Genomic DNA, 24025 nt, shown 5'->3' with positions numbered 1-24025 from the left:
TTGTGGTATCTCTGTCTGCTTTTGGTATCAGTGTGATATTTGCTTCGTAGAAACTGTTTGGAAGTGGAGAAACAGCTCATTTCTGAGGCCCCATTTGTTCTCAATGGAACGACCATCTCTGAATGCAACAGCTATGTGTACCTAGGTCGAGAAGTCAACATGACAAATGACCTGGCACCTGAGCTGCTCAGGAGGAAGAGAGCGGCTTGAAACGCCTTCAAGAGTGTTGAAGAAATAGCTAAGAGGACGGAGAACCTCTGGCTCTGGGCACATTTCTTTGATTCCACTGTTCCTCATGCATTAATATACACCTCAGAGACCTGGGCCCTACGCAAACAGGGCGAAAATTGCTATTCGGGTCTCCCAAAGAGGAATTGAAAGAGCTATGCTTGGAATATCATGTTTCACTAAAATGAGAAAAAGAATCCGGAGTTCCAACCTCCATCAACGATCAAGAATCAGGGATGCTGTCTCGTTTTCCAAGGCATCAAAAATCAGATGGGCTGGTCACGTGATGAGTTTTAAAGACAACCGCTAGACTAGAGCTGTTACCGACTGGATTTCACAGGATGTCAAAAGACCACGTGGCCGCCCACCTACCAGATGGTCAGACTTCTTCATCAAGATTATGAACGATCGGTTTGAGGCTCTTCGTGTTCCTAGAGCAAACAGACGCCATTGGGCTACACTAGCACGTGACAGGGACAAATGGAGATGTTACTGGCGCCTGCTTGAGCAAATTGACGAATAATGGGAAGTCAAGTGATCAAGTGACTTTTTATGATGATTTTTTTGAGTAGTGTTTTCCAAAAGGTTGGACAAGTCAGCACTCCCATCAACAGTGGATGAGGCTTCCTGTTTTCCTTTACATCCAACAAGCTCTGATCACTTTGGCTTTTGGTATGCACCTACCTCACTCCTGTGAGATGCTATTTTATTGTTTTCATTAGCATTTTCTTGATCATAATTGCGGGCAATTTTATTTAATACAACTAGTGCCCATCTGTATGTCTTCTTTTGAAATGTATCTACTCATCTCTTCTTTTCCCCATATTTTGATGTAATGTGTTGTGTATATGTTTCTCTGTGTTTTGCTAAGTTTTACATGTGCTTTTTTATATCTTGGATATTAATTCTTTGTCATATGAGTGCTGTGCATAAATATTTCTCCTGTTCTGTGGGAATTGTTTTATTCTAGTCATCAACATTTTGATTTGTTTGTTGTGGTGCAGAAGCTTAAATTGATGTTATGATGAAGCTAGATTTGATTTAATTTCTACCTATGTTTCCCTCGATATACTTTATGGTGGGTATCTAATATTAAGCTCTTTGTTACATTTTAAAATGACATTTGTGTAAATACTACTTGTATCACTTGTCCTCCCCTTGCTCATTAACTTGAGCAGGCACCAATAACGTCTCCATTCCTCCCTGTCACTGCTACTGTAGCCCAATAGCATCTGCTCGCTCCAGGAACATGAAGAGCCTCAAATCATTCATTCAGGGTTTTGACAAAGAAGTCTGAATATCTCGTAGGTGAGAGGCCACACATTCTTTTGACTTCCCGTGAATCCAGTTGGTAACGGCTCTAGTCTGGAGGTCATCTCTAAATCAGATTACGTGTCAGGTCCATCTGATTTTCGATGCCTTGGCAAACAAGACAGCATCATTGATTCTTGATCATGGATGGAAATTGGAACTCCGAATTCCTTCTCTCAGTTGAGTAAAATGTGATCTTCCAAGCAAAGTTTTTTTCGATTCCTCTTTGGGATACCTGAATAGCATTCTCATCCTGTTTTTGTAGGGCCCAGATCTCTGAGGTGTCTGTTAGTGCAGGAAGAAAGGTGGAGTTGAAAAAGATATGTCCAGAGCTGGACATATCTTCCTTTAAACAGCTTCTTGGATGCTATTAAAGGCATTCCAAGCCTCTCTCTTCCTCCAGCGCAACTCAGATGCCAGGTCATTCATCATGTTGAGGTCTCCACCTAGGTACACATAACTACTGCATTCAGAGAAGTTCGGTTCGTTGAGAGCAAATGGAACATCAGGGACTAGTTCATTTCTCATGAACATTATCTTGGTTAGATTCATCTGCAGTCCAACCTTTCCACTCTCATGGTTGAAGTCAGTCAGCATTTGTGCCAAAACTTACCTTATATTTGGTGTTATTAGAACAATGTCATCAGCAAAGCAGAGGTGGTGTAGTTGCCAACCATCTACCTTCACTCCCATTCCTTCCAATTCTAGTCCATCCATGATATTCTCGAGGTGGCACTGAAGAGTTTTGGTGAAATAGTATCACCGTGTTGCACCCATCTCTTTACATTGATGATCACTTTCTTGTAGAATGTTGAGATCCTGGTGGTGAATCCATAATACAGCTCATAGAGGATCCTGAAGTATTGAGTTTAAAAGCCCTGTTTGACTCGGGCGTTGATGACTACTTCAGTCTCAAAAGAATCAAAGGCCCTCTTTAAATGAATGAACATTAGACAGGGCAGCATCTTGAACTTTCGTGAAAGCTCAATGAGCTTTGTCACTGTGTGGATATCGTCGATCATGCTGAATCCTTTTCTGAACCTGGCTTGCTTGAAAGGGTGTCCTTTATCTAGTGTTCTGCCAATCCTATTCAGGACGACAACAGTGAATAACTTGTAGACAACGGACAACAGGCATATCTGGCAATAGTTGCTGATGTCTGAATGTCTCTCCTCTTGTACAACAGAACAGTCCTGCTGGTTTTCCACTGGGATGGAACTTTGCATTCAGACAGATAGTGTGTGAAGAGCCAAGTCAGTGTATGATGACTACCGGTGGCAGATTCTGTAGTGTTTGGATCTGACCTTGTCTGAACCAGGTGTTGTATGCTCCTTTACAAACGAAATGGCTGGTCAGATTTCAGAAGGGAGAACACTGGGAACAACACATGCGTCCTGCAAAATTCGGTATGTGGGTAGGTGGACATGGCTATTGAAGAGATCCGAGTAGAAGTCGTGAATAACCTTTTCCATTGCCATTCTGGTAAAGATGTGGTAAATCCATCAGAATGTCGGAGGGCAGTTATCTTGGTCTTGTAGTTGGCGAAGGACAGGCAAGCATTGCAAATCCTTTTCCCAGCTTCTGCAGCATCAGCCAACACTACCGCTCTTCTATCTTCGAGGGCTTCCTTTATAGCTTCTCTGCACAAGTCTGTGAGCTTGAACGTTAAATATAAAATAGTCATTTTCTTGTCAAAACTCTGTCCTCCCGTTGTTCATCGAGTTGCTCCAATGGGCCCAGTAAAGTCTCCATTTTGAGACTTCTTGTCACTGTGTTTGGCATATTGAATACTCTCAGTAGCTTGCCAGGCTGTCCGAGAGGGGCAGAGAAATTGAACCTGGCTCGGCTGGACTGGTTGCGTGTAGGGCAAAAGCCCTACTGCTGTGCTATCACTCGTCTCATTTTCTTATACATGGCTAAGCAGTTTTCAAATACCATTTGTTGAAGAGACTGACATTGCTCTATTTCATTCTAACTCCTTTGTTGAAGACTTAACTGACCATATTCGTAAGGGCATGTTTCTGTGCTCTGAGTCCTAGTTCATTGATCAGAAATTCTTTTTATATTCAATTTCTTTCTTTATGTGTAACTACCCCATATTCAAGTCATCAAGTGACTTGTCTTTTTACCAATTTATGATTCTAGCCCCTCTAAATGACCAGTCTCAATCCAAAATCTAAGACTAATACCAATTGCTTATATAATAAACCATGCAAAAAATTTTGCTCTTTCATTTTATATATATGTATATATACATATAATCAGAACAAGTAATTCATGCATTATTACTAATATTTTTTGCCATTTACTTATTTAACTGTGGATGGATATTGTGCCATTCCCATTTGATGTTTTCCTGTTTGTTTGTTCTTTAAATTATTGTGGGAGTTCTTTCCTTACTATTTGGAAGGAAACAACTTCCAAATCCTAAGTTGGAAGTATCAGATCCTCAAGGGCCCAAGCAGTGCCCAAGGGACCATAATGTCCTATGTAAGACCTTGCACATGCATAACATGTGCTTTGCTAACTTGAACATTGCCAATTTTTATATTTATATCTTTTGGGGGAAGATGCTTTAAAATACTTATGTTAGCCAATTTTATAAATTTTTCCTATTATGTTTCTTTCTCGAGCGGGCCCAGTAACATCTCCATTGGAGACTTTGTTGTTACTGTGTTTGGCATATTGAATACTCTCGGTAGCTTGCCGGGCTCTCCGAGAGGGGCGGAGGAATCGAACTCGGGTCGGCCATGTTGGCCGCTTGTAAGGCAAACACCCTACCGCTGTGCTATCGCTCCAGCCCAGCACAGCGGGTAGGGCATTCGCCTTACAAGCGGCCAACATGGCCGACCCGAGTTCGATTCCTCCGCCCCTCTTGGAGAGCCCGGCAAGCTACCGAGAGTATTCGATATGCCAGACACAGTAACAACAAAGTCTCCAAATGGAGACGTTACTGGGCCCGCTCGAGCAAATCGATGATCAACGGGAGGGCCTTTACCTTTACCTTTATGTTTCTTTCTAGTTATATTTTTTCCTTTAAAAATTGTTAATTGTAGTTCAGGTAATAGAATTACAGCAGTATTTAATTTTATGAAATTGATATAGAACTTTTCTACACACCACTGAGATCAATGTGCCCATGATTCTCCACTCTTATTCTGATGTCACCTCTGGTCTGACCCTCCTTTGCTCCAACCAATTATTCCATTGTTTGTTGATTAACAGTCATCGTTTTGTTATATATATATATATATATATATATATTCAATTAAATCACTGTGAGATAGACCCTTATAAAGCTGTCATGATTAGATTTCAATCATATAGTGTCCTACCACCCATCCCTCCACGAGTGTACATTTCTTAGCACCAGTATCCCCAGTTTTCCTCCTATGACCCTATCCCACCACCAGCCTGCTGTTTCTATGGCAGATTCTCTTCTTCTTCTTCTTCTTCTTCTTCTTCTTCTTCTTCTTCTTCTTCTTCTTCTTCTTCTTCTTCTTCTTCTTCTTCTTCTTCTTCTTCTTCTTCTTTGTCTTCCTCTTCTTCTTCTTCTTCTTCTTCTTCTTCCTCTTCCTCTTCCTCTTCCTCTTCCTCTTCCTCTTCTTCTTCTTCTTCTTCTTCCTCCTCTTCCTCTTCCTCTTCCTCTTCCTCTTCCTCTTCCTCTTCCTCTTCTTCTTCTTCTTCTTCTTCTTCTTCTTCTTCTTCTTCTTCTTCTTCTTCTTCTTCTTCTTCTTCTTTGTTTTCTTCTTCTTCCTCTTCTTCTTTCTTCTATTTTCTCCTTCTTCCTCTCTCTGTCTCTCTGTCTCTCTTTCCTTTCGGTTTGCAATACAGATACTGAAAGTTTATCGGGAATATTCCCTTACCTATTTTTAAGACTGGGACTGGAGCGATAGCACAGCGGTAGGGTGTTCGCCTTACAAGCGGCCAACATGGCCGACCCGAGTTCGATTCCTCCACCCCTCTTGGAGAGCCCGGCAAGCTACCGAGAGTATCTCGCTTGCACGGTAAAGCCTGGCAAGCTCCCCGTGACGTATTCGATATGCCAGACACAGTAACAACAAAGTCTCCAATGGAGATGTTACTGGGCCCGCTCGAGCAAATCGACGATCAATGGGAGGGCATTTACCTTTACCTTTACTTTTAAGACTCAGTTCTTGTCCAGCGTGATACTTTCCATCTATTATTGTCATACAGTTCCCTTCTCTATCTTACCTACCTCAACCCCCCACACATATACTTGTTCTTGATTCCAACCAATGACAAGACCTCCTAGTCCCTATTTTCCCAGGCCATGGATATTAGTCTTCTATGAATGAATGCAGGCACTCTATATATGTCCTCCTCCTTCTCACTTATTTAACTCAGCATGATACTCTCAATGTCTATCCATTTACAGACAAATTCATGAATTCATTTCTTCTAACACCTGCATAGTGTTCCATTATATAGATGTTCCATGGTTTCTTTATCCATTCCTCTATTCTTGGGCACTAAATTGTTCCCAGATTCTGGCTATGGTGAATAGTGCTGCAATGAACATAGTAGGGCAGATGGTGATGGGAGGGCATCATCTTTACCAACTTCAAACTCTACTACAAATTGATAGTAATTAAAACAGCATGGTATTGAAATAAAGAAAGACCCACTTGCCAATAAAATAGGGTTGAATATCCTTACACACACCCTCAAATATTTTCTCATTTAATCTTTGACAACGGAGCAAGAAATATGAAGTGGAGCAAGGAAAGTCTCTAACAAGTGGTGCTGGCAAAACTGGAGAGCTACATACAAAAAAAGTTGGCTGAGACAGATATCTAACATGCAGAAAAGTCAGATCAAAATGGATTAAACACCTCAACATCACATATATAAGATACATGGAAGAAAATGTAGACTAAACCCTCCATGATATTGAAGCTAAAGGTATCTTCAAAGATAAAATGCCACTGACCAAGCAAGTGGAAATAAAGATAAACAAATGGGACCACTTTAAATTAAAAAGCTTCTGCATTTCTAAAGAGACAATGACAAAGATTCAAAGATACAAAGACAGCCTACTGAATAGGAAAGGTTATTCAACCAATACCATTCTGATAAGTGCTTAATATCAAAGATATACAATGTTCTGGTTGAACTCTACAATAAAGATCATCTAACCCCATCAGAAAATGGGGCAATGAAATGAACAGAAACTTTCTCAGAAGAGAAATTTGAATTGCCAAAGGACACAAAAAAGAATGCTGTTCGTCACTAGTCATCAGGGAGATGCAAATCAAAACAACAATGAGATGCCATATCACACCACAGAGATGGCACACATCTAAAATAATAAGAAAAGCAAAGCCAGTTCTGGTACAGATCCATGGATAAAGGGACTCGTCTTCATTGTTTGTGGGAATACCTACTGGAAGCTCTTTTGGAAAACAATTGGGCATTCCACAAAACAAAACAAAACAAAACAAAAAAACTAGATATTGAGCTCTCATTTGACCCAGCAATACAACTTCTGGAATATACCATGTTGTATATTTTTAACTCTCTTGGCAACTACTCATGTTCCAGAACCTCAACTTATGTTCCCATGTAACTTCAATCAACCTGATAGTGTTCCCTTACCTTCTCCCCTCCAACATGGCGCTATCAGTTCTGAAATCTAGTGTACAAGGTTTATTTTCTAGTGATATTATCTATACGCTTGATTCATTTCTCTATACCACTCATTAGTGAGAGCATCTTGTAGTTGTTCTGCTTTTTTCCTTTCATTAAGCTTGGTATCTTCCAATTTCATTCATCTTACAATAAACTGTATGAATTTTTTGTGGTTGCACAATATTTTATTGTGTATGTTTATCACAATTTTTATATTTTATTCACCAGTCTTTGAGCATTTGGGTTACTTTCGTACATGGCTATTGTATTAGGTGATACAATGAGCATAAATATTTTCAAATTAATATTTTTGTGTTTTCATGGTAGATACCTAAAAGTGGGTTAGATGTGTCAAATGGGAGTTCCATTTTTAGTTTTCTCAAGAAACCTCCATATTGTTTTCCAGAGTGGATGCATCATAAAACATTCTTACCAACAGTGAAAAGGGTTTCTTTTTTTGCAATACCCCTGTAAACACTTGTTTCCTTTGTGTTCTATATATGCCCCCATCACTATCATTTTGATTTGTGCTTCTATCATTCTAATAGAGAAAATAACCTCTTTTTTCATAAGCTTCTTATTCATATAAATTCTTCACAGAACTGGGTATTTATCCCTTCTCCCCATTTTTTCCTTTTTTTGTGTGTCACATACAGCATGGTCAGGTTTACCCCTGGCTCTGCATTTAGGAATTAGTCCTGGAAGTACTTTGGGAACCATAAGGAATGGTGGAGATTGAACCAAGCTTGGCCACATGCAAGGCAAACACCTTACTTTTAGTACTATTGCCCTGTCCCTCCTCATTTTTTGATTGGGGATGTTGTTTTTTCCATCTTCTGTTTTCTCTTATCCCTTTCATAAGGAATAGTCCTTTCTATTCATTTCATACCTGTTATAGCTTAGGTATTTCATATCCATTGTTAAATTGATTACTAGATATTTAATGTTGTACCACGACTTTAAAAAATATATTTTCTGATCTTTATCTCTTTTAGTCTATTGTTTGAATTATAATAGTGGAACATATTTTGTGTATTCATTTTGTAGCCTGTTACTTTGCTACCCTGGTTTATTATAAAAAAGAATAATTTTACTTTTTTTCCACTTGTATCCCCTTGGCTTCTTTTTACTGTCTACTGACTGATGCAAGTCCTCCTAAAATAATATTGAACAGTAGTAATAAAAGAGAATTTTCTTGCCTTGTACCTCAGAGGGGAGATTTTCATTTGTTATTTTGGGTATGATTTAGTTGTGAGTTAGTTTGAAATAGTTATTACTGTCTTGAAGAATGTCCCTTTTATGTCAGTTTTGTTGAGAACTTTCATTGGTCATGAACTAACTGATAATAAATTTTGTTGAAGCTTTTCTCAATAAAACTTGGCATATCATATTATTATTATTTTTTAATTTTTATTAGTGAAAAACCATAAGGTACAGTTGTAGACTTACAAACTATTGTGCTTGGCTTTCAATTGTACAATGATCAAATACCCATTCCTCCACCAGTGCCCATTTTCCAACACCAAGGGTCCCAGTATCCCTCCCACCCCCCATCCCCCCATCCCACCCTGCCTCTGTGGCAGGGCATTCCCTTTTGTTCTCTCTCTCCTTTTGGGTGTTGTGGTTTGCAAAAGAGGCATTGAGTGGCTATCATGTTTGGTCTATAGTCTATTTTCAGCATGCTTCTCCCATTCTATGAGTATCCTCACAGTACCCTTTATTTGGTGCTTCCTTCTCTATCTGAGCTCCCTTTTACCCTACCATGTGTGGCTGGCCTCCAAGCCATGAAACAAACCTCCTGGTACTAAATTCGGCCACTCTTCAAGAAGAAACTTGGTCACTCCACAAGAAGAAAACAAAAGGACTGAACCAATCGGCATTCCCACAATGAAAAAGTGTCCCTTTCTCACCGCATCTGTGCCAGCACCAGTGGCTTTTGTTCTTTTGGATGTGGGCCAGTCTCTGTGGTGTACATACAACACTTGTACGTAAATTTTATAACTTCATTTTTTCTAACAACTACATAGTACTCCATTGTGTAGGTGTACCAAAGTTTCTTTAACCAGTCATCTGTTCTTGGGCACTCAGGTTTTTTCTAGATTCTGGCTATTGTAAAGAGTGCTGCAATGAACAAACAAGTGCAGATGTCACTTCGACTATATTTTTTTTGCCTCTCTGGGATATATTCCCAGGAGTGGTATTGCTGGGTCAAATGGGAGTTCAATTTCTAATTTTTTGAGAAACGTCCATACTGTTTCCAAAAGGACTGGACCAATCGGCATTCCCACTAGCAGTGAAAGAGGGTCCCTTTCTCACCGCATCCGTGCGAGCACCAGTTGCATTTGGATGTGGGCCAGTCTCTGTGGTGATATCTGATATCTCATTGTGGTTTTGATCTGCATCTCCCTGATGATTAATGATGTAGAGCATTTTCTCATATGCCTTTTAGCCATTCGGATTTCTTCTTTGAGAAAATTTCTGTTCATTTCGTCACCACACATTTGATGGGATTGGATGTTTTCTTCTTGTGGAGTTCAAGCAGTACTTTGTACATCCTTGATATCAACCACTTGTCAGATTTGTACTCGGCAAATATGCCTTCCCATTCTGTAGATTGTCTTTGTATTTTGGTCACTGTTTCTTTTGAGGTGCAGAGGCTTCTTAGTTTAAGATTGTTTCATTTGTCTATCTCTGTTTTCACTTTCTTGGCTAGTGAGGTGACATATTTGAAGATACCATTAGCTTCAATGTCATGGAGGGTTTTGCCAACTTTGTCTTCAATGTACCTTATGGATTCTGGTCTGATGTTGAGGTCTTTAATACATTTTCATCTTACTTTTGTACATGGCGTTAAGGAGAGATCTGATCCCTCTTTTTTGCATGTAGCCATCCAGTTTTGCCAGCACAATTTGTTAAAGAGGCTTTCCCTGCTCCACTTCACTTTTCTTGCCTCCTTATCAAATATTAGATGCTCGTATGCTTGGAGGGAGATGTCAATATATTCAACCCTGTTCCATCGGTCTGCAGCTCTGCTTTTGTTCCAGTACCATGCTGTTTTTATTATTACTGCTTTGTAGTAGAGTTTGAAGATAGGGAGGTTGATTCCTTCCATTTTCATTTTCCCAAGACTTGCTTTAACTATTTGGGGCGCTTATTGTTCCACATAAATTTTAGGAGTGTTTGCTCCATTTCTTTGAAGAATGTCATGGATATGGTTATAGGGATAGCATTGAATTTGTACAGTGCTTGGGGAAGTATTGCCATTTTGACATTGTTAATTCTCCCGATTCATGAACGGGGATATTTTTTCATTTTCTGGTGTCCTCTTTTATTTCCTGAAGTAGATTTTTGTAGTTTTCTTTGTACAGGTCCTTTAGTTCCTTAGTTAAGCTGATTCCTAGGTACTTGATTTTCTAAGGCACAATTGTGAATGGGATTGTTTTCTTTATGTCACTTTCTTCTCTTTAACTTTTCGAGTATAGGAAAGTCATGGACTTTTGCGTATTGATTTTATAGCCTGTCACTTTACTATACAAGTCTAACTTTTCTAGCACTTTCTTGGTAGAGGTTTTAGGTTCTCTAGGTATAGTATCCTATCATCTGCGAATAGTGAGAGCTTAATTTCTTCCTTTCCGACCTGGATGCCGTTAATATCTTTTTCTTGCCTAATTGTTATTGCAAGTACTTCCAGTACTATATTGAACAGTAGTATAGAGAGTGGGCATCCGTGTATCGTCCCTGATCTTAGGGAAAAGGCTCTCAGTTTTTTCCCATTGAGGATGATGCTTGCTGTAGGCCTGTGGTAGATGGCTTTAACTATATTGAGGACATTTTGCGATTGTTTTCATCATAAATGGATGCTGAAACTTGACAAATGATTACTCTGTATTTATTGATATGATCATATAGTTTTTGTCTTTTCTTTTGTTGATATGATGCATTATGTTGATTGATTTCCGAATGCTAAACCATCCTTGCATCCCTGGGATGAATCCTACTTGGTCATGGTGTATCATCTTTTTGATGAGTTGTTGAATTCTATTTGTTAGTATTTTGCTGAGAATCTTTGCATCCATGTTAATCAGGGATATCGGCCTGTAGTTTTCTTTTTCTTGTGGTGTATTTGTTTCCTTTTGGTATTAGAGAGATATGGGCTTCATAGAAACTGTTTGGGAGAGTTTCTGTTTTTTTTTTTCACATTCCTGGAAAAGCTTGAGAAGATCTGGCAATAGTTCCTCTTTACATCTTTGGAAAAATTCGTTAGTGAATCCATCTGGACCTGCACTTTTGGTTTTGTGAAGACTTTTGATTACAGTTTCAATTTCCTTGATGTTAATAGGTCTATTCAGGTACTCTATGTCTTCTTGATTCACCTTCAGGAGGTTAAAGGTATCCAGGAATTTATCCATTTCTTCTAGGTTCTCTTGTTTTATGGTATACAGTCTTTCAAAGTAGTCTCTGATTATCTTTTGAATTTTTTTGTTTCTGTTGTGATATCCCCATTCTTATTTCTGATTTGATTTATTAGGGTTCTCTCTATATTTCTTTGTGAGTGTTGCTAGTGGTTTATCTATCTTATTTATTTGCTTGAAGAACCAGCTCTTGGTTTCATTGATCATTTGGATGATTTCTTTGGTTTTCGTGTCATTGATTTCTGCTCTAAGTTTTATGATGTCTTTTCTTCTGCCTGATTTCGGCTCCTTCTGCTGAACCTTACCTAAGATCTTGAGCTTTGAAGTCAAGTTGTTTATGTGCATCCTTTCTTCCGTCCTGAGATATGCTTGAAGAGCTATATATTTTCCTGTTAATAAAGCTTTAGGTGCATTCCATAACTTCTGGTAGCTTGTGTCTTCATTCTCATTTGTTTACAGGTATCTTTTGATTTCGTTCTTAAATTCCTTCCTGATCCACTCATTGTTCAGCATTGAGTTGTTTAATTTCCAGGTTTTTGATTGGGTTCTCCGTGTCTGTGTGTAATTCACTTCTATTCTCAGTGCATCATGGTCAGAAAAGAATGTTTATATTTTTTCTATCTTCCTGAGTGTTTTGAGGTATCTTTTGTGGCCTAGCACATGGTTTATTTTGGAAAATGTTTCGTGCACACTGGAGAAGAATGTGTATTCTTTCTTTTTTGGGGTGTGAAACTCTGTATAGGTCTATAAGCCCGGTTCTCTTCTATTTCTTTTAAAGCCAATGTTTCCTCGCTGAGTTTTGTTCTTGTTGATCTATGAAGAGGTGATAAGCCTATGTTGAAGTCTCCGGCTCTTATTGTGTTGCTAGCAATGTCCTCCTTAAAATCTGTTAGCAGTTGTTTTAAATATTAGCTGTTCCCTCAGATTCGTATACATTTAAGACTGTGATTTCTTCCTGTTGTACTTATCCCTTGATGAATAGAAAATAGCCTTCGCTGACCTTTCTAATCTTTTACAACCTGAAATCTATGTTATCGGATACAAGTATGTCCAACCCAGCTTTTATGAGGGAACTCATTGCTTGCAGGATTGTTTTCCATCCTTTAACTTTGAGTTAGTGTTTGCTCTGACTGTTCAGATGAGTTTCTTGTAGGTAACAGAATGTTGGGTTATGTCTCTGAGTCCATTTTGCCACTCTGTATCTCTTAATAAGTGAATTAAGACCATTGACGTTGAAAGAGATTATTTTTATGGGAATTTGTGTCATCTTTCTGTAAGGGTTTGTTGTGGTTGTAAGGTTTGTCTTGTCTTATGATAGCCCCTTTAGCCCTTTTTTAGTTCTGGTTTTGAGTCTATGAAATTCTTTACCTGCTGTTTATCCAGAATATATTGTACAGTTCCTTTGAGTTTGAGTGAGAGTTTTGCCAGATGGAATATTCCTGGTGAAGCATTCATTTCAGTGAGTTTTTTCACTATATTCCATCATTTCCATCAGGCTTGGAGAGTTTCCTTTGATAAATCTGCTGTGAATCTAAGAGATGCTCTTTTGTATGTGAGTTTCTTCTTTGACCTTGTTTCTTGCAGTATTGTGTCTCTATCGGCAGCATTGATCATTCTAACTATAATATGTCTTGGAGTGTTTTTGTTAGGATCTCTTTCAGCTGGCACCCTTCGGGCTCCTTGGACCTGAATTGCTGGATTGTTGAGCTCTGGGAATTTTTCAGCAATGATTTGTTTAACCGTGGTCTTTTCATTAGGATTGTTTCCCTGAGCTTCTGGTAGTCCAATGATTCCAATGTTGTTCCTCTTGGAATCATCTCCTAGGACTCTGATTCTCTATAGAGCTATTTTGTGGTCCCTTGCCATTGTTTGTTGTTGCCTGTTAGCTTGGTTTAGCTGATCTTCCAGCTCACTGATTCTGTCTTCAGCTGCAGTCATTCTACTGTTGAGGGCACAGACTAAGTTTTTTATTTCATCTATGGAATCTTTAATTTGTGACATTTCTGTGCATAGCTTTTCAATTTCTACTCTCATTTCTTCCTGGATTTTCTTGAATGTCTGATCCATTGTTTCTTTCATATGCTCCTTCAATTTACTGGATGTCTGTCTGACTGTTTCATTGAGTTCATAGAAAATCTTCATGACTTCATATCTGAATTCTTTGTCAGAGAGGTCCCTTAGGTGAGCAAACCTAGAGAAGCTTCTGGACTCTTTTCATCATCCTCCCCATGTGGTGGGGATTTGCTTTTTTTCTTAGGTTGGTGTGTATGTATGGGAATTAGGTTTCTTGGTATAACTAAACTACCTGCGGCTGCATGACCATTGGCCCGCCTAAAATTAAGCCACACTCACTTCTACTGAAGCCACACCCACTTGAAAAAGGCCGAGCCCCCACGGGTACCTGGTGTTTGTGGGGGGAGTAAAGTCTGCATGGGGAAGAATACCAACACAGCTTGGGGGAGGAAGAGGAAGAGTTAGAGGCTAAGGGCTGCTTTTCTCTCAAGGTTCAAGAGGATGCCTGGGGGCTTGCAGGGAGAAATCTAAGTCCAGGGTTCGAATACTTGTGTATAAACTGACCTGGTTGGGGGAGAAGAACACACAGCTTAGGGGACGAAGAGGAAGAGGCAGAGGCTCAGGCTGCTTTTCTCCTAAGGTCCGAGAGGAAGCCTGGGAGGCTTGCAGGGAGAAATCCAAGTCCTGGGTTTGAATACCAGCGATAAACTCACGTGGGTGGGAGAGAAGACCAGCACAGCTTGGTGGACGAAGAGAAAGAGGCAGAGGTTCAGCGCTCCTATATCATATATTTTTATCTTTATTTTTGTTGATGTCTTGGCACATTACATTAATTGATTTGCATATCTCAAAACAACCCTGCACTCCTGGAGTGAATCTTTATTGTGATGTATCATCCTTTTGATATATTGTTGTATTCCATTCATTCAGAATTTCTTGAAGATTTCTATACTGTTTATAAGACATATAGATGAGTATTTTTCTTTTGTATTTTTTTAGAAACATCTCTGCTTTTAGGTACCACAGTGATGTCTTTCTAGAGATATTAGTTTGCTGCAAGGTTTTCAAGTATTTTGACAAGTACAGCTTGTACATTTTCTTTAAATTTTGGTAGGTCTCACTAGTGAACCTATCTTCCTGGTAAAATTTATTCTTGAGGAGATTTTTTTAAATTAATATTTAAATTTCCTAACTTAGATTGGTATATTTTAGTTTCCTCTTACTCTTGATTGATATTTGAAAAGTTGTGTGCTTCTGAAATTTATTCATTTGTCTAGGTTCTCTGTTGATGGCATAAAGTCAATCATAATGTCCTCTTATGATCATTTGGAGTTTGGAATATCTTGATTAATTTTAGACTTAATGATTTTAATAATGGAGCTTTGTTATCTAATCAATTTCAACTTTAGAATTATATTAACAGTTGTGACTTTTTCCTACATTAAAATAAAAATCCATCTTAAAAAACGAATATGCTCTGGTTTCATATTCTCTTTGTATTATTTGCTAACTACTTTTGTGACTCAATTTTATTCACCAGTTGAGAATGGTAAATATACTCCTATATTTCCTAGTTATTCAGAGCAGTTTGACTTCAACTTTAAACTATTATATACATGTACATTAGTCATTGAAAGGCATAATAAACACAGTTTTCCTAGCGAAGTATTAAAGTAGCACTGTAGCACTGTTCTCCTGTTGTTTGTCGATTTGCTCGAACAGGGACCAGTGATGTCTCACAACAAATAGTGAGAATTGTTGTTACTTTTTTGGCATATTGAATATATCACAGGTAGCTTGCCAGGCTTTCCTGTACTGGCGAGATACTCTCAGTAGCTTGCTGGGCTCTGTGAGAGGGATGGAGGAATTGAACCCAGGTCAATTACATGCTTGATTCATCTTTGGAACTGGGTGCAAACTTTGTGATCTAATGAACTATCAAAGAGATGCTTCATTGTTTGACATGGAATTTATATCAAATTATCAAAACTTAAATATAAGGATACAATGATTTTAATCTTTATTGATATGAAACATAATAGCAAACAAGGGAAAAAACGCATACTACTGAAAATTCAAGACACTTCTTCCGAATCCTGTTGAAAGTTTCCCATGACTCTTTTTTGTACATGATAACAATACACAGCATGCTCCAAGTGCTTTTAATTTTGAAAGTTTCACTATGCATCAGACAGGCAGCACATTTATGAAGTGACAGTTCATTTTTATTAATCGACTTTTATGACTAATTTTTTATGGGAAGCACTATTGAAAATTTATCTAAAATGTGTCCTTTGATAGATTCTTACATGATTCTTTCACACTGATTCTACTCCTCATTTATATCCCAGATGAACTTCAATGGCATGTCTTTCATCTTCCTTTGGAATATCATGTCAAATCTTTCACTTTGCGCCACAGTGAAATGGTTTTTCCAATCACCAATGGTACCTAATGTGATAGTTGCATGTTAGATCCTAGTTGAGAAATTAGATTTTTCAAGGCAAAAAATTTCACAATACTGTTTACTCTCCTTTCTAAGAAAAGATAATAATTATTCATTGTCAATTCAGCTTAAGAATTCACTTTTCCTTTTGTAAGTATGTCAAATTATTCCTCTCATAAATTCATCAACAACCATAATCCAATTATGACCTTACTTTAGAGAAAAATAAATATGAATTGAATAACATTTAAGATATATTTTAATAAATTTCAGGCAATATACTTCTCATCAAGCTTTAGTTGTTACATCACATAATTGGAACATAAACATAAAATTGAGGATGTCTTAAATTTTTATATGTAAATCAGTATTTTTTTTTGCTTTTTAGGGTCACACCCGGACATTGCACAGGGATTTCTCCTGGCTCTGCACTCAGGAATCACTCCTGGTGGTGCTCGGGTCACCATATGGGATGCTGGGAATCATATCCGGGTCAGCCGCGTGCAAAGCAAATGCCCTACCCGCTGTGCTATCACTCCAGGCCCCAAATCAGTATTTTTAAACTGTGTAAACAGAACAGAGATATTTAAGCAACAATGTAATATTAAAAAATGATTCCCAGAACTTCCATTGCTGTAATTTTACTGGAAAATGGAATTTACAGCTGATTGTGTTAATGAAATTCATAGCCGATTTGGTTACGATATTTGCTGCTTCCAGAACTCATTCAATTGGATTAATGTCATCACTTCTTTCAACATAAAAAATGTTGACTAGGAAATATATTAATCCAAATTTCCTCTCCTGTCCAAAATCTAATACCTCTGTGTATTTTTTATATTTATAATGTATTTAAGGTAACATATCTATTATAGTATGAATGTTTGTGGTACACAATGTACAAGCCGCATCAAAATGCAAAAGACTCTTTTCCTCTCTCTGTATGTCCCTTAAATATGTTTTAAATAAGAGAGATTTAAAATAAAACTTGTAAATTAAATTTAAAATTAAACTGAAATATAACTTTAAGGGTACTATTAAGCTAGCAAATAGAAATAAAGAAAAATTGACAGAAATTCACATATATCCAAATATAGTTAGGAAAGACTTCCTGCAATATTTTAAAATATAAGCTCTTATAAAAGAAAAATAATTGAAAACTAAACTTTAATATTAAGTTTAGTTATTGATTTTCTTTTTTTAAAAAAGTGTTTAGACTAATAGGATATATTTTAGATATTTTCAGGTGAGATCTTGATTTTGCTTAAAAGCCCAATTTGTTATGTTTTGAGGGTTATTGAGGAATTATGGGCTGGAGCGATAGCACAGCAGGCTAGGGCATTTGCCTTGCACACGGCCAACACTGCCGACCCAAGTTCGAGTCCTCCGCCCCTCTCAGAGAGCCAGCAAGCAACCGAGAGTATCTTGCCCCCACGGCAAGGCCTGGCAAGCTACCCGTGATGTATTAGATATGCCAAACACAGTAAAAAGTCTCACAATAATACTGGGCCCCCTTGAGCAAATTGATGAACAACGGGAGCACAGTGACAGTGACAGTGAGGAATTATAATATATTTGGCCTAATAACTAGGATTCAAGGAAATGCCAAAACCTAAACCACTAACTGTTACCTTTGCGCAGAAAATGCCCTTCACTTTTTATTCCAACTGTATTTTTGAGTATATCATTGTAATTTGCTCGCGAATCAGATTTCATATTCTTAAATGTAGCTTGTCTCACAACAGCATCCACATCATCTTCACTGAGTTCTTTCCCAAGAAAGTTGCAGAGTGTTTGCACAGCACTTTTGAGATCCTGAAAGAGTTTTGAGTTTGAACGCCTATTCAGTTTATAAGGAATGCATAAGATACAGATTAGTATCTCTCACATTTTAGAAAACAAAACCTATTTGTTCTTACTCTAAACCTGAAGTTTAAAAAGGATCTGGTGCTTCCTAGTTTTATGTAGAAAGGCAGGTTCTTAGCTTTGTTATACCTTCCAGTCCTTTAATTTTATGAAAACACCTTATTTTTATTCATTGATTCATTCATTTAACCAATACTTTTAGGATGTCTTATGTTTTAGCTGGTGCGCAACCTGATGAGAAATGTAAATATATGCTTCCTGTGTTTACTGAGCTTACATTTTATTAGGGAAAAAACTAAAATAATTGCAGGTCTTTCTTGAATTACAAAAGGATGATGTTCCAACGGGTTTAAGTGATAGCACAGAAGATAGGGCACTTGCCTCACATGCGGCCAACATGGCCAACCTGTATTCAATTCCTCTGCCTCTCTTTGAGAACCTAGCAAGCTACCGAGAGTATCTCGCCCGCACGGCAAACCCTGGCAAGCTACCTGTGACGTATTCAATATGCCAGAAACAGTAACAACAATTCTCATGATGCAGATGTTACTGGGCCCACTTGAGCAAATCAGTCAACAAGGGGAGGAGAGAGACAGTGACAGGGATGTTCCAACAAATCCATACAAATTGAAAATATCTCAAGTCAGCAAAGATTCTATGCACTAGTGTATATTTTAATATTATCTACTTGAACACAAACATACTCAAATTGTTTGTTTTAGTTTACAATTAAGAAAATAATCAAATGCATTTTCTTTTATAATTAGGCCCTCCTGTTGATCATCGATTTGCTCGAGCGGGCCCAGTAACGTCTCCATTGGAGATTTTGTTGTTACTATGTCTGGCATATCGAATAGGTCACGCGGAGCTTGCCAGGCTCTGCTGTGCGGGCGAGATACTCTCGGTAGCTTGCCGGACTCTCCAAGAGGGGCGGAGGAATCGAACTCGGGTCGACCATGTTGGCTGCATGCAAGGCAAACGCCCTACCGCTGTGCTATCACTCCAGCCCTCTTTTATAATAAAATATTGAATATATTTTGAATATATTATAATTTATTAACAATTACACTGAAATATATCTTTTAAAAATATTATTCCCCAACTACAAAGATTATTTCTACTAAATTGATATTGCTGTGGTACCCCTGTAAAGTTTAAAAGTCATCATGCTGTCCAGAGAGAAGGTACAGTGATAAGGCAATGTGCCAACCAGGATTCAGCTCCCAGCAATTCAAATGGTCCTTATAGCATTGGCAAAAATTTTCCCTCAGCACAGAGTCAGGAATAATCCCTGAGCTCAGACAGTAGTGGCACAACAATTGAAAGGAAAAACGGAGTTATGTTAACGACCATCTTTAATAATTATAATTATATTTAATAATTATATGTATCCAGAAAGAAAAGCTCAAAACGTTTAAGAAAGATTTAACATAAACCTTGCAGTAACACTTTCAAAAATTGAGATAAAATAATTCTAAAATCCTTCTACTTGGTAGCTTTAGCTTGATACCCAATTTAGAGAATGAATGTTAAGGGCTGGTAGGAATCTAGAGGTTCTTACTTTTGTGTCAGAATACCTCACATAAATCCTTCAACAAAAGCAGGAACTAGATTCACTCCTAAATTCCTGTTGAAATAACTTTAACTGTAATGGAGATAGAACAAACAACACAGGCAGAAGCAGCAATGTGTTATTGACAGAACTTGAAAAATAATTCTGAGTCACAAGAACCAAATTCTGAAGGATGGTGACAGTGGTGGTGGAATTAGTGTTGAAATACTGAATGCCAGTGTTGAAATACTGTATGGGAAGGAAGACTGGGACAGCTCTAATCAGATCAAATAGCTTATTTTGCTACATAATAAGAGATAAGAATAATCACTCTATTGTGGTAAGCAACCAGTTGAGAACTCTCTGACCTGATGCCCAAAGTGCATATATCAACATAGATGCATTGAATGATGGGGCAGCAAAATTTATAAAGATACTATTTACGGAATGAAATAAATCATCAATAGAGACAAAGCCATAGTTGAAGACTTCAACACTCCACTTTCACCATTGGATAAAGCAACCAGATGGCAAATCAGTAAGTATAAAGTGCCCGAAATGAGCATCTGGAAGAGCTGGGATTTATTGATAGCTACAGGATTGTATCCCCTCAAAAAGCTGAATACAGTCTTTTGTAGTGTCCATGGAGCATTGTTCAGGATATATCACATACTAGGACATAAAATAAAATAGAGAAAGCCACAAAAATAGAAACTTTATCGAGCATCTCAGATAACATTTTGAAGGTTGAAATTAAACGGCAAAAGAGAAGATAGGGGAAAGCTCCAATACTTGAAAACTGAACAGAATGGTGCTGAATAGCAACTGAGTCATAGAGGAAATCAAGAAGAAATTAAAAGCGTGCTTGAAACTATTCAGATTTAAGCAGCAAACTACCAGAATTTATGAAACACAGCAAAGGTAGTATTAAAGAGGAAATTTATAAAAATACAGGCCTATATTTTAAAATAAAAAAGGTGCATATCAGTGTTCTAAACACATATCTTAAGGACCTAGCCAAATATGAGTCCCCAAATTAGCCAAAGAATGGAGATATTAAAAATGAGAGATAAAATAAGTAATATAGAAATTAAGAAAACAATATGTATGTACAAGGAAACAAAGATCTTGTTCTTTGAAAGAATAAGGATAACATACATACCCAACCCTTAGCTTGTCATATGGGTGGGTGGGAGGAAGAAATAGGAAAATAGATATATTGGATCACAGATGAAAGGGGAGAAATTATAATAGATTTCTCAGCAATACAAAAATTATAAGAGTTCAGTTCTTATGGAAAACATTATGGAGATTCCACAAAAATTTAAGACTAGAGCTCTCATAAGACCCAGAGATCCCACTGCATGGTATCTCCAGAAGTGCTAAAATAAAGACATGGAGACACAGTACTCATTGTGGTTCTTAGCTCTTCAAGCCCTGGCAGTTCAAGAGTGGATAATAAAGTTGTGGTATACATATACATGGAGTACTACTTAGCCGCAAAGAGAAACGAAACCATGCGATTTTCTGCTACATAGATGAAACTGCAGGTTCTTATATTAAATGAAATAAGTCAGAAAGAAAAAGGTCAAGCCTGGATGTTCTCATACAAGTCATAGAATAATATGCCTACCGAATGATATACAACAAAGCTCAGAGAAACACTAGTTCTAGATCATTTGTTACCAAAACCAAAATTGTCAAGGAAAGCAACATGAAGAAGAGGTAAACAAGAAGAGGAGGTCTGGAGGGACAAAGATCAGGGACCTTGAGTCCCCCTATGGTATAGAAACAAAGTGTCTATATAATATATATATGTATATATATATGTGTATATATATATATGTTCACTGTACTTTAGTGCACATTATTGTAGCAAAGGATTCAAACTACAGCAACGAATCTTAGATTTGCTACTGTCAAGGTATGAGACTTCGAGGGAGCTGTAATCTGGAGTAAGTGCTATTGGGATGGGGAATGGAGATAGTGTAGTGGAGGTGGGAACATTGTGTGCCTAAAGCTCATGTAAATAAGTATGTAAATCACAGAGTCTAAATACAAGAAAAATAGGAATGATAATTTTTTAAATAAAACGAAGATTTTATTCACAGTACCCATAATCTCCTCTGGCTAATCAGTCATATTTTAGTGACTATTTGTCCTTGGGCTCCAGAGTGCCCTCACTCTTATTTAAGTTTATTAAACTGCTGCCCTAGAAATGTGAGCCTGCCATTTTGCTCTCACTGCCTACAGAAAAGTTAATCACAAAATATTGCACAGTGGGTAGGGCGTTTGCCTTGCACGCAGCCAAAATGGCCGACCAGAGTTCGATTCCTCAGCCCCTCTCGGAGCTACCGAGAGTATTCGATACGCCAGACACAGTAACAACAAAGTCTCCAATGGAGATGTTACTGGACCCGCTTGAGAAAATCGATGATCAACGGGAGGGCCTTTACTTTACTTTACTATCTGTATTGAGAAGAAAACCCTTACGAGGACCAATAATTGAGGGCTGAGCAGGAAATTAGTACACAAAAAAGTCTATTAGATATGAATATAATAGAGAAAACCTTGGTCATTGATACAAAGATGAGAAAGGTTTCAAAGAAACACATGCTAATGATACTTCTCTTACCTTTTTCATCTGCTCATATGAGAAAAATAGAATATTAAATTTATCTCTGTTTTCATACCAGCCTTTGATGTGATCAAACCAAATGCTTCATATCACTGTGAGGATAATGAATAAATAGCAAGGTAAGTGTGTTGCTTTTTTTTTGTCTTTTTTTAAAATTGCTATTTAAAAAAAATTTATTAGTAAGAAACCATGAGGTACAGTTGTAGACTTACACATTTTTGTGCTTGGGTTTGAATTATACAATGATCAAATGCCCATCCCTCCAGTAGTGCCAATTTCCCACCACCACGGATCCCAGTATCCCTCCCACCCCTCATCCTCCCCATCCCACCCTGCCTCTGTGGCAGTGCATTCGCTTTTGTTCTCTCTCTCCTAATGGGTGTTGTGGTTTGCAAAAGAGGTAATGAGTGGCAATCATGTTTATCTATAGTCTACTTTCAACATTCATCTCCCATCCTGGGAGGATCCTCCCAACACCCTTTATTTGGTGTTCCCTTCTCTATCTGAGCTCCCTTTTCCCCTAGCATGTGTGGCTGGCCTCCAAGCCATGGAGAGAAATTCCTGGTAGTAAATTACTTTTTTTTTTCTTTTAGCAAAAGTCTTTCTAACGAAAGTTCCCAGCTCTTGACAACTGTTTTTCCTTTTAAAATGAAGTATGGGGAAAGAATAATATGACTTTACTAAAACCTACTTTTGTTAGCCACTCTTTCTGTGAAAAACCAGTGAAAAATAGTAAGCCCAAAAAACAGACATTTTTTTATGTTAGGCAGAATCCTTTTACTACTTCTTCCACATTCAAACATCTCATTATGTTTATTTTTAAATCTGTGCTAAACAATTTAAGCTATCCATAATAAAACAGAACCTGAATATAATCTTCTAAATGAGTGGCATCCCTGTTCTACATTCCACAAGCCTTGTGCACCATTCTGCTCTCTGTAGTAGACGAATATATCACACTACCATGTGATTCCTACACAGGACAATGACAGACTGCAAAAGGCACAATAATTCTATACATAGCTATGCACAAACTATATGTATTTATTTTTCTTACGAGCCCTCAAGAAATAAGGTAGTTGAGAAAACCTACCACATAAAATCATGCCATATCACATTTTCTCACTTTCCTTCTGCTGGGAGAACGTTGTAGCATTAAGTCAGAGAAATAAGCAGAAGTAAAGTTAAGAGCTTGTTGTCTAAACATCATTCTTTCTATACTGATACTGATTGAGAATGTTTTATGTGCATATTTTTAAAGAAAATTTTTATGATGTGAGATTATTTTTTTGGTTCTTTGTTAAGAAGAATGGAAAACCAGCAGGACTGTACTACTATACAAGAAGGAAGACATCCACGACATTGGCAACTATTGCCAATCTGCCTATTATCTGTCATCTACAAGCTGTTCACTCGAGTCATCCTAAATAGGATTGGCAGAACACTAGATGAAGGACAACCATGAGAACTAGCCGGGTTCCGAAAAGGATTCAGCACTATTGACCATTTCCACATGATAAACAAGCCCATTGAGGTTTCTCAGGAGTTCAAGATGCCGCTCTGTCTAACGTTCATTGATTTAAAGAAGGCCTTTGATTCTGTTGAGACCGAAGTGGTCTTCGAAGCCCTAGCCAATCAGGACATTCAAACTCAATACATCAGGATCCTCCATAAGCTGTATTACTGATTCACTACCAGGATTTCACCATTCTAAAAAAAAGAAGTGATCATTGATGTCAAGAGAAGGTTTTGGCAGGGTGATTCTATTTCACCGAAACACTTCAGTGCCACCCTCGAGAATGTCATCCAATGACTGGAATGGGAAGGAATGGGAAAGAATGGGAGTGAAGATAGATGATCAACAACTACACTACCTCCACTTTGCTGATGACATTGTTCTAATAACA

At 37.9% G+C, this 24025-nt stretch overlaps 2 protein-coding genes across 2 annotated transcripts in view; both read right to left on the bottom strand.

Annotated features, from left to right (window-relative positions):
* The window catches only part of LOC130033670 (amine sulfotransferase-like), a 35986-nt gene extending 25949 nt beyond the window's left edge, over positions 1-10037 (bottom strand). The window contains exon 1 of the mRNA XM_056125464.1: positions 10028-10037. Coding sequence (XP_055981439.1) covers positions 10028-10037 — 10 coding nt within the window. The remainder of the gene's footprint in view (positions 1-10027) is intronic.
* Positions 10038-15613: 5576 nt separating this feature from the next.
* On the bottom strand, positions 15614-22209 carry LOC130033552 (amine sulfotransferase-like). Its single transcript, XM_056125318.1, has 3 exons — positions 22116-22209; positions 17694-17877; positions 15614-16067 (listed from the first exon to the last, which is right to left on the bottom strand). The coding sequence occupies exons 1-3, from the start codon at positions 22122-22124 to the stop codon at positions 15946-15948; spliced, it is 315 nt and encodes a 104-aa protein (XP_055981293.1). The 5' UTR covers positions 22125-22209; the 3' UTR covers positions 15614-15945.
* Between the last annotated feature and the right edge of the window lie 1816 nt (positions 22210-24025).

This window comes from Sorex fumeus, unplaced genomic scaffold (assembly GCF_029834395.1).
Source record: "Sorex fumeus unplaced genomic scaffold, SorFum_2.1 ptg000054l, whole genome shotgun sequence".
Taxonomy (NCBI): domain Eukaryota; kingdom Metazoa; phylum Chordata; class Mammalia; order Eulipotyphla; family Soricidae; genus Sorex; species Sorex fumeus.
This window is presented reverse-complemented; position numbering and strand designations above follow the sequence as displayed.